Source organism: Abrus precatorius, unplaced genomic scaffold (assembly GCF_003935025.1).
Source record: "Abrus precatorius isolate BTA unplaced genomic scaffold, Abrus_2018 Scaffold9, whole genome shotgun sequence".
In the NCBI taxonomy this organism is placed as follows: Eukaryota; Viridiplantae; Streptophyta; class Magnoliopsida; order Fabales; family Fabaceae; genus Abrus; species Abrus precatorius.
The window spans coordinates 6,044,168-6,058,437 of NW_020874439.1; the positions used below are offsets into that span (position 1 = coordinate 6,044,168).

A 14,270-nucleotide genomic window follows, 5' to 3' on the forward strand; every position below is an offset into this window, starting at 1 on the left:
CTATTATGCAGAATAGTGGCAAAATACAATTGTCCATTCTATGTACTTGCAAAATAAAACACATTATTCTAAAACAGAATTCCAAATGAAATAATTACAAACTCAAAATGAAGCAAATTTAAACAGAAACAAAGTAGTAAAATAAGAGGTAAAGCTGGGGAAAATTCTTCAAATGTCCTCATCTTCTTGGGCGTCAGCTGCTGGACCAGAATCCGTAATCATCAAATACAAAAGTTCACTGCATGAAGGGGTAATGAGGGGAATTACACAAATTTTCAGAAAAATTTCAGAACTTGTGCACCAGTCAAGAGACACACTAAAGTAAAATTATGAGGAAAAGTTTAACTAAATAAATTTGAAAAGATCATTGCTTTGAATTGGTTGGACTAAAGAGAAAGGTGCATTATAAACTATGAATCCAAAATAATAAACCATGAAGATAGTGGACCATATTTACAATACAGATCATGCAGTGCCATAAAATGCTATGTATTGTGCAGTCTGCATATTGACAAATTAAATCAAAGAGCATACAAAATTTTGCAAAATTTGCAGCTAGAAAAATAAGGCAATAAGTAAGGATGTATACTGCACAAAATTAGAAAATATAGCACTGAAAAAATATCCCAATCTGATAACATGCCAAAAAACAGAGATGCTTATGTTTCAAAGCTCAGTGTAATTGTCCGATCAAAGAATGCAGCTAACATGTATCAGATTTGACCAAAAGACTATAAGAGCATGTACAAGTTTCAATTCATCACAAGAAGTATGCAGCTAATGCATATGTACTTGCACTCACAACACCCAGAAAGTAAAACAATTGTGCATTCAAGTGTTGTAAAAAGAAAATTGAATTGCATTAAATTGAAATTATGGCAAGCTGGAATTTTGTGCAGTAAAAAGAATTAAAATTGCATATGTCCGCTATGTATGAACCAGAATTTTGAGCATTCAAGAATAAGAATTTGACAGCATTGCATAAACCAAGAGAAAAACTTGCAGAGAGAAAATTACCCAACTAAAGAATGATGAATCCTAAAAATTCAGAATGAGAATTTGGTCACTCAGTATAATTCGCAAAATGGATTCAGAATATGACAGCCATGAGGTGATATGATATTTGACAATGTAAAGGGCATATAAAAGAGAAAATTTAATATAGTGTGTACATGCTGCTCATTACAAAAAAAAAATTTGCACTCTCATGGTGAGTCAAAACAGTTTAAAGTCCTTCTCAAAAAAATGAATGTTAAACTCTGTGCAAGAGATACAGGAGAGTCTAGCAAGTAGAATTTGTTCATGAGAGAAAAGATTCAATTAGAGTTTAGAAAAGGAGGAAAGTTCTCAGCAAGGTAAAGCACACCACCAAAAAAATAAATTATATCACTAGTCAAATAATGTTCAAGAATTAATGACAGTCAACAATATTTAAAGGAATGTACACAAAAAAATTTCAGAATAAATTCAAAGCATTGTTGTGCAAAAATTCATAAGATATGAAAAGTATAACTCAATAAAAGTGACAAACAATGCACTGGTTTGGTGATATTTAAAATAACTTCTAAATACCAATTGCTATGCTGTCAGAATTATCATATAATATTGATATTGTTTACCATCTACAACACCCAGTGATTTAAAACAATATGCCTCCAAGTTTGTTTAAAACTGAAAACACCTATGAACCTTCAAGTAAAGTGAAAATGCACTAAAAAAGAGAAGAAAACTATTAAGAATTTTGTGCTTCTTGTATAAACAATGAGTAAGACCAATTTTGAGAGAGGAGACTTATATAGTTATATATCAAAAGGAATAACATCATTTATGATAACTGCGTGTGAAAGAGAAATTGACAATGAATGATAAGACATTACAGTACATCATATACAAAAATGAATTCTACAGTGAAAGGGATCCAAACAGCAAAGAACAGAATTTATGCAAAGTTAAATCAACACCTGGGTCACCCAAAATCACTAAATAATATATAAAAATAATTAACAAAGATGACACACCAAATCACGTCCTAGTTCTTCTCAAAAGCAGAATTCAAATCAGCTAGCTCGTGCAATCAAGATCTCGTTACTCTGAATACAATAGCTACCAGCTGCAGCAAGCATTGTTGCGCAAGTAATGTATCACGAGCACGCTATCGAGTCACGAGAGTATACTAACGAGAATTTAACTAGAACAGTGAACTTAATCATCACCCAAAAAATGATTTGCAAGAAATTTCAGTGAATAAAATTAGAGGAGTATTCAGAAATTTGCAAAATATCTCAAAGCACGTCCAAGGGTCATTCATCAGTGCAAAAATAGAAAAAGGGAGAAAACCTTTAAAAACACAAATTATCTCCCTTTTCACAATTTGGAAATGCACCCAAAAATTAAAATATGCACCAGCTGCTAGCAGGGACCCATAGAGAATACAGAACAAATGGGAAACTTGGGATAAATTGCATAGCACACAGATGCAAGAATGAAGCATGAGAGGGATGAAGAAGTGTACCAAAAACAGAGCAAGAAAGTGCAGGATAACTTACCTTTGTGACACTCTAAACTTTTGATGCATAAATCGGTGTTCTCATAGATGAGTCCTTTAGCACTTAAATTTTTTTTAGTCCAATTGTCAATTGTCTTCTTCTAATTCCTTCAAAATTCAATTATCAACATCAAAATATGCATGATCCATAAATTTTTCAGCAATTACAACATCTTATTAAATTTTTCAATTAATTGCATTTACTTAAAATTTAAATTTAATGAAGAATAACAAAATTTTTTAATTTTCTAGATAAGTTACTGACTCATCAAAATGCATGTTTGCCAAGAAATTCCAAAGGTTTCTAGGATCGTTAAGGAAGAGTTGCACTGAATATATTTCTTGTCTTTATTGCCTGTGTTGTAGATTTTTCTTAGTTGTATGAGTTGTTAAAGCGCATTTATGATAAATCAACCATTGCTTACTGTAAAAGAGGGCTATGAGATGGTGGAAATGCCCACGACACATTTTTATTCACTATCTTTTCTTCCAAAATTTTTTCATTATTTTTATTATTTTTAAAAATATTTTAGATAGATTAAATTGAATTTGAAAAGAGGTAAATAATTGCCGTTTAAGTTCAGGATTTCTTTTTCCGTTCAAAAGAGAAAATTTTAATATGAAAACACAATTTTATTAGCAAAGCAAATACAATACACGACGTTTACAAGATAAATACGTATCAGATCAGTACCTTTATGATAAGCGATTAAGAAGGATAATTTGTGGGATGTGTGCGATTTGGAGACAAATAGCACTTGTCGCTGTTCGGCATTCTTCAAGTAAGAGGGAACAACTATCAACCTCAAAGATCTTTAAGTTGGTAAGACGACTCATTCCTTGGGGCAGCGATACCAATTTTGGGCAACCGAAGATCGAGATATGCTGAAGCGACGAGAGGTTGCAAATCCAATCAGGCAAAGCCTTCAGTTTTTCACAACCAAGTATGGTGATTTGTTGCAGAGAAATAAGGCAGTTGGTGTCGTCCTTAAACCCAGTTTGAAATTCCTCCAGTGTTTCACTGTGACACCCTTGAATTCGAAGAGACTCGAGAGAAGTCAGATTTTGCATCCAACCCTTCCGCAAATTTATAGGATCAGAAATTTCCAAGTCTTTGAGCATGGAAAGAGGAGCAGCGGAGGAAGATGAGTCAACTGAACATGTTGACGTTGTGTTTAGTGTCTCTGTTAATGGCTCGGCACTACATTGATACCATTTTAAATCCTTAAGATTTGGAAAAGTAGGCATGCAAGTCAACTGTGGACAGATAGATACTTCCAGATGAGAAAGATGAGGAAATGAATAAGGTGAGGAGATATTTTGTGAATCATTTATATCATCTCCCGGCTTTAGCCATCCCCTGAGTTGCCCACATCCTCTTAATACGAGGCTCTTCAAAGAGGGGAAGAAGGTTTCTGCAAAACCATCTTCATGAATATATATGTATTCCAATTCAGGAAGTAACTCTATCACAAGTGACATCAGGTAAGGGAGACGTTCCAACGGTGGGAGAAAACGACACTTATCAAACGCATAGAGACTGATGTCAACAACATTAGTGAGGAGGGAAAGCCAATTTGGGAAAAGCACACCTGGATAATAATTCACCTTCAATCGCTTAAGATTATGGTGGGACTTAAGGTTTTCTAATAATTGTAAGCTGTCACTGTTACAGATGTCTTGATACGACCAAGTGAGAGTTAAGGATTGAAGGAATTTTTTTTGTTTTAAATTTACGTCCTGTGATTCCCAAGCCACGTCTCTGACCCGATCGAGATGCTTCATTCGTAATTTTCCTCTTATTAAGTCCTTCAGTTCATTTAATGTGCCGTAATTTATTTCTTGCCTGTCTCCCACAATAAAGATTGATAAGATTTGCAAAGAGCACAATTTTCTCAACCCAACGGCCATCCCAGTGAAGGAGTCATCATAATCAACAATATCAAGGAATCTCAAATTGACTAATTTTGCGACATCTTTTGAAAATGATTCATCGCAATTCCCCAGTTTTAATGTTTGTAAGAAAACAAGGTTGCATATAAATTTGGGAAGACTTACCCGTCCTGCGCTGTCAAACAAATCAAGATATCTTAAATGCTCCAACTGTTCAGCAGAAGCAGACAACTTGACTATGGAAGAACAAGGCATCTTCAAGACGCGTAAGTATTTGAAATTTGCAACGGGTAGTTCCCCTTCAATGTCCTCATCGTAAGACCACAAAATCAAAGTTCGCAGCCTGTTTTCGTCTAACAAATCCAGTAAATGAATGGCCTCGAGTTCCAATGATACATGCATGGGTCTACCTACGAGTTTCTTTGCCTTACTATCCAAGTAACAATAATCATTTCCAGCAACAAGCATTGCAAGGTCATGCATTAAATCATGTATTTTGAAACTAATGATCTCACCATCTTCACTTTCCGCGTCTTGAAAAAATGAGTTCATCAAAAACATCTTTATGTATTGGTTACCAATATCTTCCATACATTGTTTATCAGTTGAACATTGAAGGTAACCTTGTGCCATCCACAACTGAATCAACTCATCATTGAAAATTATCCAATCCTTGGGATATATAGAGCAATAAGCAAAACATTGTCTCATCTCTGGGGACAAGTTTTGGTAACTGAGTTTTAGAATTGGCACTATGCTATCTTGCTCTCTACATAATTTCCAGAAGTCACCGTGTAAAACATCCTTCCATTTGCTTTCTTCATATTGTCCTCTTAACAGGCCTCCGAGCGTTTTAACGGCTAATGGAATGCCTTTACATTTTCCTGCTATTTCTTTCCCCATTGATTCTAGATTTTGATTCACTACTTCGGAACCATCCTCGAACGCAGTTTTCTTTAACAAACTCCAAGATTCTTTTTCAGTCAAGGCTTTCAAAAGATAGGAAGTGCTAGCACTCATTGTCTTCGCTGCAATTTCACTTCGAGTTGTCACTAAAATCTTGCTATCTTGAGCACCACACATCAAGTGAGTTCTCACTTCAGCCCATTTTTTATTATTCTCATTCCAAATGTCGTCCAAGACCAACAAATATTTCTTACCACTTATTTTTTCACGTAGCCTTTTTTGCAAGTTGTCTAATGATATCTTGACTTCAATTTGGTTGCCAGTAATTGATTCTAATATTTTCTTCAGAATAGTTTTCACATCAAAGTTATCAGAGACGCACACCCACATTTGCATTTCAAAAAAATTCTGCACTTCCAAGTCATTATACACCAACTGTGCAAGAGCTGTCTTCCCTAAACCACCAATGCCAACAATAGCAATCACAGAAACTGTTTGCTTTTCATGTGGTTGTCTCAACAGACTAATGATCTCCTTTTTACTATCATCTCTTCCAATGATATCTGACTCTAATACAAAAGAGCACGTTTCCCTCCATTCACTATTAGTTTTCTTAACCACCCTTGATCTTGGGCTTAAATTCAAATCCTTCATTTCTTTTACCACACCTTTGAAACTTTTTCGTATCTCTTTAATTTTGTCAGGCATCTCACTGTATAAAGGAATTTGATTTGAAGATGAAATGGAAAGAAGTACCTTGTTTACTTCTTTTCCTTCTGCTGCACCCAATTTGTCTCTCGTGGATTGGATAGCAAGCTTATCTAAGAAGTCATCTGCCTGATGAAGTACTTTTTTGAACCTTCTGATCCAAACTCGCACACCAACGTCTTGATCTTGTTTGTCTTCGGCATCAAGGAGCTTATCATTGATAGATTCAATAGTGTTCTTAAGCTCTTCCAACGCTTCCCTCACATTATATTGCTTTCCAAATTCAAGAAAATCTGCGGAAGCCAACCTGAGATTTGAAGTAACAGCAAATTGAACTGACTCAGCCATTGTCAAAACGATTAAGAAAGAGTACATAGAAGGATGCTTTATTGAGAGGAAGTTGAACTCTAAAAATATTGGCATAAATATCGAGGAAAAGGGAAAACATGTAATAACAATCTACTAATTCAATTGATTGAATCATGATTTGTCCATGGCCGGCTCTGTTACAAATCCTTACTAATAAAAAATACATAAGTATTTTGTTAGTACAAATCTCATTAACACATTTAGAAATAGATATATATTTTTTTAAGCATAAACGGAAGGAATACTAGGGTTACTCTAGCCTATTACGGGGCATTAATGATACACGTGTCAAGTATCATGAATCCAATTCATATATTTTCGAAGGTGGAGCTGCTTCTACGAACCATACTTAATAGAATCAAATATTTAGCACACTATTATTGAAGATAATATTATTTTGCTGAAGTCAAATTATTCATACTCAATAATATCTCGTGCAAATTTCTAGATAAGCATAAACTGACATCAAACCATTAGAACACATGTACCACAGTCTCATAGAGATTGCGCTTTGCAAAAAAAGATACAATATATCCTTGTCTTCATTATTACACGAGAGAATCATTAATATACGTATGGTCAAATTTCTCCACACTGCAATTGCATTAAATAGCATATGCCAAACAAATATGATAAGTTCATATTTTAATATATTTTATGAATTATATTTATACACTTAGACCTTATTTTATATATATTTATATTAATTATGTTATTAATTATTGCAGTTTAGCTGGAAGTTGTTATTAGTGCATTATGGAGATATTTTGGAGAAAAATTAGATACTTTTAATCCTTGTTGTGCTATGTGAATCTGAGTTTGAATTTTGAATTTAAAATTTAACCTTCGATAAAGATTTCAAGTAGTTTTCAGTTAAGATTCTGGTTGTGGATAAAACTGATTTGAAAAGATAGAGCTCAACCAATTGAAAACTCAAGGCACAGTATATATAAAGAGGCTTTATGCTCTATACTTGATACTTCCACTTCTCTACATACCTTCTTCCCCTTCTTAGTTCTACCCAAACTCATCTTTGAGAGTCATTAGAGACCATTGGCAGGGATGACGAGCTTTCCCTTGGAGTCCAAGCAAGTGATTGAGTGCCCCTTCAGAGAAAGAGAACTCTCTTCATCTTCTACCTTTCTGGGTTTCTTTTGTTTGAATTTTCCTTCGTAATTATGAGTTTATTTATCACGTTCTTCGTAGTTTATTTTGTTATAAGTAACTAAACTCATAACTAGGACTGTGGCGGATCCTACTACAAACTTTATGTAATTTTTACTTTAATGTTGGTATTGGTTTTTTCTTTATTATTTGGTTTTATTTTATTGGATAATATTGTGTATGTTAAGATTTGATCACCCTTAGCATCCCATAGTTAGTTGCATTGTAGGCGATTGAACCACGTGTAATAAACAGAACTATAGGATAAAATGAGATAAAGGGCTAGGTTAATCACACTTAATTCCTTTTTTTCAGCCGTTATTGAATTGACAAACTCATAGGATCTTCATGCTTTCTCGACCAATTACTTTGCATGATCATTGGGGTGTTAATAGAACTAATAATGAGTGGTTAGCAAATATTTGAATACCAATATCATGATTAAATTAATTAGAACATAAAGAAGTGTAGTAGGTGAACTCATAAGTCCTAGGCTCATCTCATATGATCTCTCTCATACATTCTATTACTATTCTTTTAATTTATTGTTAAAATTAGGTTCGATTTTTGATCCGTTACAATCCTGTTACATTTAAACAATTAAATTAAGTTATTCTTGGTACTTGAAAAAAATCTTTGCGGGACAATAACTTAAGAACTCTTAATTCGAAAACCCTTTATTACTTTTTGATATGTACACTTGTTTACGAACAAAATATCACTACCTTTCTCGATGTATTGACCTTTCAAAATTTATGTAAGGCTTACACTAGACACAGCTCTAAATTGTTGCCTACAATGAAAAGATGATGAATGTAATGATAAATGGATTGCAAATTATATTTCTTATTATCATCACACTTCCACGTCAATATGTCATTTACATCTTCTCTCAATTTTTACCCTCTATAGTCTCCCACAACTACTGTTGTATATCCTCCTCCCATAAAAACAATTGCCTTATCCAACAAAATTTCTATAGCTATTGACCTATTTGAAATCATTCATTATCTACCACTTGTGTCTCCTTATTAGTCACTGCTAAAAACAACATTAGGTATGAATTCGCTAACACAATATTTTCTATTCATTTATCCCTCTAAAAACTAAAGGAAAAACTATCGCCAAATACCTATGTGACATTAGAATCTATCCACTATCGGCTTGCTTACAAACCAACATCACGTTCCTCCACCAATCCAAGGCATTATGACCTATCTCCAAAGAAACTAATATATCAGTACATGATTCATATTGCGCCTATAACGCGTCAAAGCATGAATTTAGAGACTTCAATCCTTTCGAAACTTATTTACCCAAAAAGTTTCAATTGAACCATTTCTTATTTCACACCCTGAAATCACATTCATTCTTCATGCCACTCCAAAGAAACCAATGTTAAATCTTCATCACCTCCTTGATTACACTTGGTGGCATTTTCCAAAAGACTATTTAGAACGTCATTAAAAAGTGTTACTCTACTCCTAATGAAGATGTGTTTGTGCTTTCAAGATACTAGTTTGTGATTAAGCATCTCAATAAGCTTTTGCCAAGCACTTTTACTTCTTGGTTTATCCCCAACATAAATGCCTAAATACCGAAAAGTAAAGATCCCACCTTACAATTTAGAAAGCGAGATGTTGTATCTATAAAATTAACCATCACATTCAACCCTATAATATAATTCTTATGAAAATTAACTTTAAGCTCATATATAAGCTCAAAGCTTCAAAGAATAGCCTAAATAGTCCACACTCCTTACTTTGTGGCTTCGCCTATGACCAAAGTATAATATGCAAATTGTAACAATGAAATTTTGGGTCCATCTCTAATTTTGACCTTGAAAAAAAGTCTCTTTGAGACAACACTCCTCATCAACCCCCAAACCTTCCGCCACTAATAAAAATAAGAAAAGAGATAAATGATCGCCTTATTTGAGGCCTCTAATAATTGCCACTTCCTCTGTTGGGCTTCCATTAACAAGGATAGAGAAATGGCCACCACAAATACGAGCCTTCATCCACCTTACCCACTATTTCTCAAGCTAAACTTTCATAACATATATTTCCAATCCATTGAATAATATGCTTTCTCATAATATACTTTCAATAGAAAACATTTCTTTTTGTTTTTCATAACATAATCCATCACCTCATAGCAATAAGCACATTATTTAACATGTTCTTCTCAGGTGTGAATGTCAATTGTTGCTCATTTATTATGCTTGCTAGTACACCAATATTCTATTTGCAAGTACCGTGAATTTAGACCGAGCCTGAAACTTGGATTCGTGCTTTTTCCTCCTCGCACTGCTAACATTAATTCTTTCCTACACTACCACCTCAACATCATTAAATTGAAAAGAGTCCAGTCCTTGACTCAATATGTGATTAGCCTTGTTTGATCCATGAGAAGGCCTAATAATTAGCCCATTAGATTTGGTCTTTAAATATCCCTACCTCTTTTATTGGTCTTTTATCAATAAAACCCACTTCTCATAATTCTTCATCAATTTCTCCACCAATTCCCTTCCTCACAAGTTTTCACCAACAAAGCTCGCCTTAATCAACCTTATTTTCTAATGCATCATCACACAATCTCACAACATCTACATTATTATTGACAATCAAGTCATTACTGATATTTAAAGTTAAAACCACTTTTTGATTTGAATTCCCTCTCATTTGCACATTTGTTACGTCCTCCACAAAATTTGATTGTTATTTCAAACTCCTCTTGATTTTGTGTAATCTCTGACACAAAATCACATGAATTTTGACCCCGATAATCCACCCCCTATTCCCCTTCCTTCAAGCTCTCCACACCATGTCTGGTCACCATTTTTTTTGTGGTTCGCTACTGTTAGATCACACTTCCTACCATCGTCTGAACTATCATCCTCTAGAGCATTTAAATCCAAAGAAATATCATCAATACTCTCTAGCGATGAAGTATTTGAATCATAAGACCACCACACTCGTTGAAAGGATTCTCTCCTATGCTCCTTGACCATCCAGATTGAGAACACAAAATTGTTAACCTAAATCTTTAGATCTTAGTTAATTAGCGTAAGTGTTTAAGTCTGAAGGCAAACTTTTGCAAAATCTGTACGTCTTCGGGAAGTTGTATTATAGTCCATGCATACAAAATCTTCCAACGGTGACACTATCTTCAAAAAGAATGCCTCGAACTAAGCGTGATATGTTAGTTGTACAAATGAACCCACATTCCCCTGTTAACAGTCACCATACGATGATGCCACCAATAAATGACATGAGATAGTATAGACAAACCATCTTTATGCTAGTTATAACCTCTCCCAAATCCTCCAGACCCTTTGATTCTAACAAAACCAGGTCATATGGTAATGACCATGACATTCAATATAGATTGTCACAAAAGGAAGTCAACTACACTATCAAACTTTTCTGGTTGGTGTAACCTTCCCATCAGTGCCTTGCAACACCTTTCTTTGGAATAAACAAGTCCTTAATCTTTCCATACCTCCGGAATATCTCCCACAACATCAACACTCCATGATTCTTCAAAAAATTTATAAAGAAAAATGTTGCAATTTTCTCCTCGAATCATCCTTCTACACACTATGAACTTCTGCCCCCTCTGATGTCCTCCCACTCTCAGTGTTTAGTGTGATGCATATCTTAAGGTTTCTAATTCATCCTAGAAGAGAGCCATAGCCGCCAGAGAAGACTTTGAACCCTACCTACGTTTTCTTGTTTCTTGAATTCAGATCTCTCGCTTCTAAATTACTTGTTCAGATTCACTTCCATAGCCAAGTGATTTTGCAATTTGAGGAAAACTCTGAACGAATACTTCTTCGACTAATCGACAATGTCTCATTGCTTTCTTTTTCCCACAAATGATGATTTTTAAATTTTTGATGGTTTAACCTCGAAACTAATTCTTTGACTCTTCACTATTTTCTCATGCTTAAGAATTCATTTGATACAGAGTTACTGTAAATTACTTTCTATGTTAAATTTTATGAGATATAAATAAGTAATTCATAACATTAATAAAAGGTAATTGTCTTATAAATTAATGTTATGTTGGAAAAATGTTCATAAAATTATATAGTACGTTAGTGGATTACATTAATAATAATATTTTAATAAAATATCTTAAACAAGGATATTTTGGAGTCTTATAATATTAGTACAAAAGAATAAAAAATAGTTTTGGTATTTAAACAAAAAATTTGAGATGATAAATTAAAAGATTTCTTTGCTAAAGGGGTCAAGGCCACCAAGCTTGTATCCCCAGACTTGTTATCAAATATTGGGAGAGCCATTGTAAACAAATAGGATAACAGGTCTCGGTGGCAGTGGTATTGCAAAATACAGACCCAAGCCATGGTGATGGCGCACAGCTTGGCTTTGAAACCTTTGCTTCAGCTAGAAAAGGTCCAAAGCTAATTCTCTTCAACCCAGAAAGCTTTGGAAGAAAGTGAAGAGGTTCGATCGAACTTCGTTGATACAAATAAAGTGCTAGAGGTTGATGTAGCACAACTTAAGGGGCACTTCAACATTATTGAGGATAGACTGCATGCTACCGAAAGTCAGGTTGTAGTGGCCGAGGAAGCCCAAAGGGCAAAAAGTTTAGAGTTTGTCGATGCCTTGTTAACAAAGAGGCACAACAAAGAAAAGGTCAATGCTGACATAAAGGCATTTGTTGTTGAGTGTCATGGATAGATTATTGCTGAGCACGAAGCTGGATTCCGTCATGCTATAAGGCAGGTGGTCGAGTTTTACTGAGTCCCTACAGACTTCCAACTCAACTTAATGAAGGACTTCTTTGGTGGAAAGGTCTTGAATTATGACAGAGTGGTTGATGAAGTGGAGCCTGATGTCGAAGCTCCTTGCCAAGCTCGTGGTGATGCTACCGAGGAGGTCTCGACCCATGAAGGGGATGATCGGGTTGAAGATGCTGCTTTAGGCCAGGAGCAGGGGGATCAGTGATAAGGGATTTTTACTTTTCATACCCTTTTTGTTTCTGATTCTAGGCCATAAGTGCCAATTTTGTAAAGCTTCAGCATTTTTTGCCTTCTTAATACAAAAAGTAGCAAGTTTTATTCATATATTCGTTTGTGTATTATTCAGTTAAGTTGATATTTATTCTAAGTTTAAGAATTGTTAGAAAATGACAATACTTTACAGTTAAGTGTATAAAATCCGAGGTGTGTATCTGTTGGTCTTGAACTGAATAGTCAAGGAAAAATGCTAACTGAGTTTAGTCAAGAATCGATAACCGAATTAATTGAATGAGATGCCTGAAAGGTACCTATGTTTTAACATTGTTTTCGTCATTTCAATTCACAACCGATGCGCTCACTGCACCAACAACATATCATACACACATGCGATCACTGCATGTAGCCACGCTCATTGTGGCATTGTGATCATAGTTTCACACCATGGATGGTTGCTGGTTACCTCCACCTCAAGGATACAACGTGTATGGTCACGAGTAGCTCAACAAATGCGTTGGTGAGAGGTCTAGTCAGGAGGAGAATGTGTGGCCTGTGGTGCACCTGTTAGTGTTACCATCACCCTCTCTTCCCTAAGGTATTTCTACCGTCCCCATTTTTCACACCTCCAATGTATTGCTGAACCATTCGTAGCATATTCACAACTGCATTTAACATGCCCTTTCACACAGATTTTTAGCCATATATAGTATGCATATTCATACATGGCATAGGTACCCACATTCATTTATATCACATGGCACAAATGTCTACATTCATTCGCGTTACATTTAACGCACATCAATTCCATACATATAACATTTCAACATAATCTACATTCATCAATTTATTCCATCATACACATTATTCAACATCCATTATACTATACTATACTCAATCTTTCCACCACAATCTCACTACAATCAATCAATTCCATTAAACACTCCCATTCAAAACCATCCACATTACAATGCACAGCCAAACAACGGATTTTAAAAACACGAGAGATAGGGTAGAGTCCCCCCTTACCTTGGATTGAAGACCCACACATGAAATCAACCAAGGAAGTGCTCCCTACATGAATTTTGTCCTAAATACATGGAAGAATCCCATGAGAACCAAGGGAAATTGAGAAAATAGAGAATGAGAATGGGGATGAGGAACCAAAACCCTAACTATTAAAACTTACCTCCAAGCATTCCCAACACAATTTCAACCTTTAATCTTGTAACGCCCCGAATTTTGTAATATTAATTATTGTTATTTATATAATCCTAAATGCATATATGCGTGTGTTGATTTACTTGATAATGATATTTATGTGTATTAAGTATATGGATGTGTGTATATGTGTATACATTGCTGGATTGGACTGGATAGGTTGAGAATGGGCCAAGTGCCTAAGTGCAGGGCGTGATACTGGGCTGCTCTCGCTGCACCGAGAGGACCCTGAAGGAAGGACCTAAAACTGTCACCTTCTCGCTGTAGCGAGAGAGAGACAGTTTGGGGTGCATTTCTGGGTGCAGTCTCGCTATAGCGAGACTCTACAGAAACCAGAGTGCAGTTTTCTCTGGTTTTTTCGCTGTAGCGAGAGGGCGTGTCGCTGCAGCGAGGGGAACTCGCTCTAGCGAGAGTGTCGCGACCAGAAAATGATTTAAAGGGGGTTAGGGTTTGGGGAGAGTTATTTCTCCCTCTCCA

The 14,270-nt window shown here is 35.2% G+C and overlaps 1 protein-coding gene across 1 annotated transcript; it reads right to left on the reverse strand.

Annotated features, from left to right (window-relative positions):
* Positions 1-3,241: 3,241 nt before the first annotated feature.
* LOC113850664 (putative disease resistance protein RGA1) lies at positions 3,242-6,400 on the reverse strand. The gene is made up of 3 exons (XM_027481234.1): positions 6,101-6,400; positions 5,017-5,992; positions 3,242-4,971 (listed from the first exon to the last, which is right to left on the reverse strand). Exons 1-3 carry the CDS (start codon positions 6,398-6,400, stop codon positions 3,242-3,244), a joined length of 3,006 nt encoding a protein of 1,001 aa, XP_027337035.1.
* Between the last annotated feature and the right edge of the window lie 7,870 nt (positions 6,401-14,270).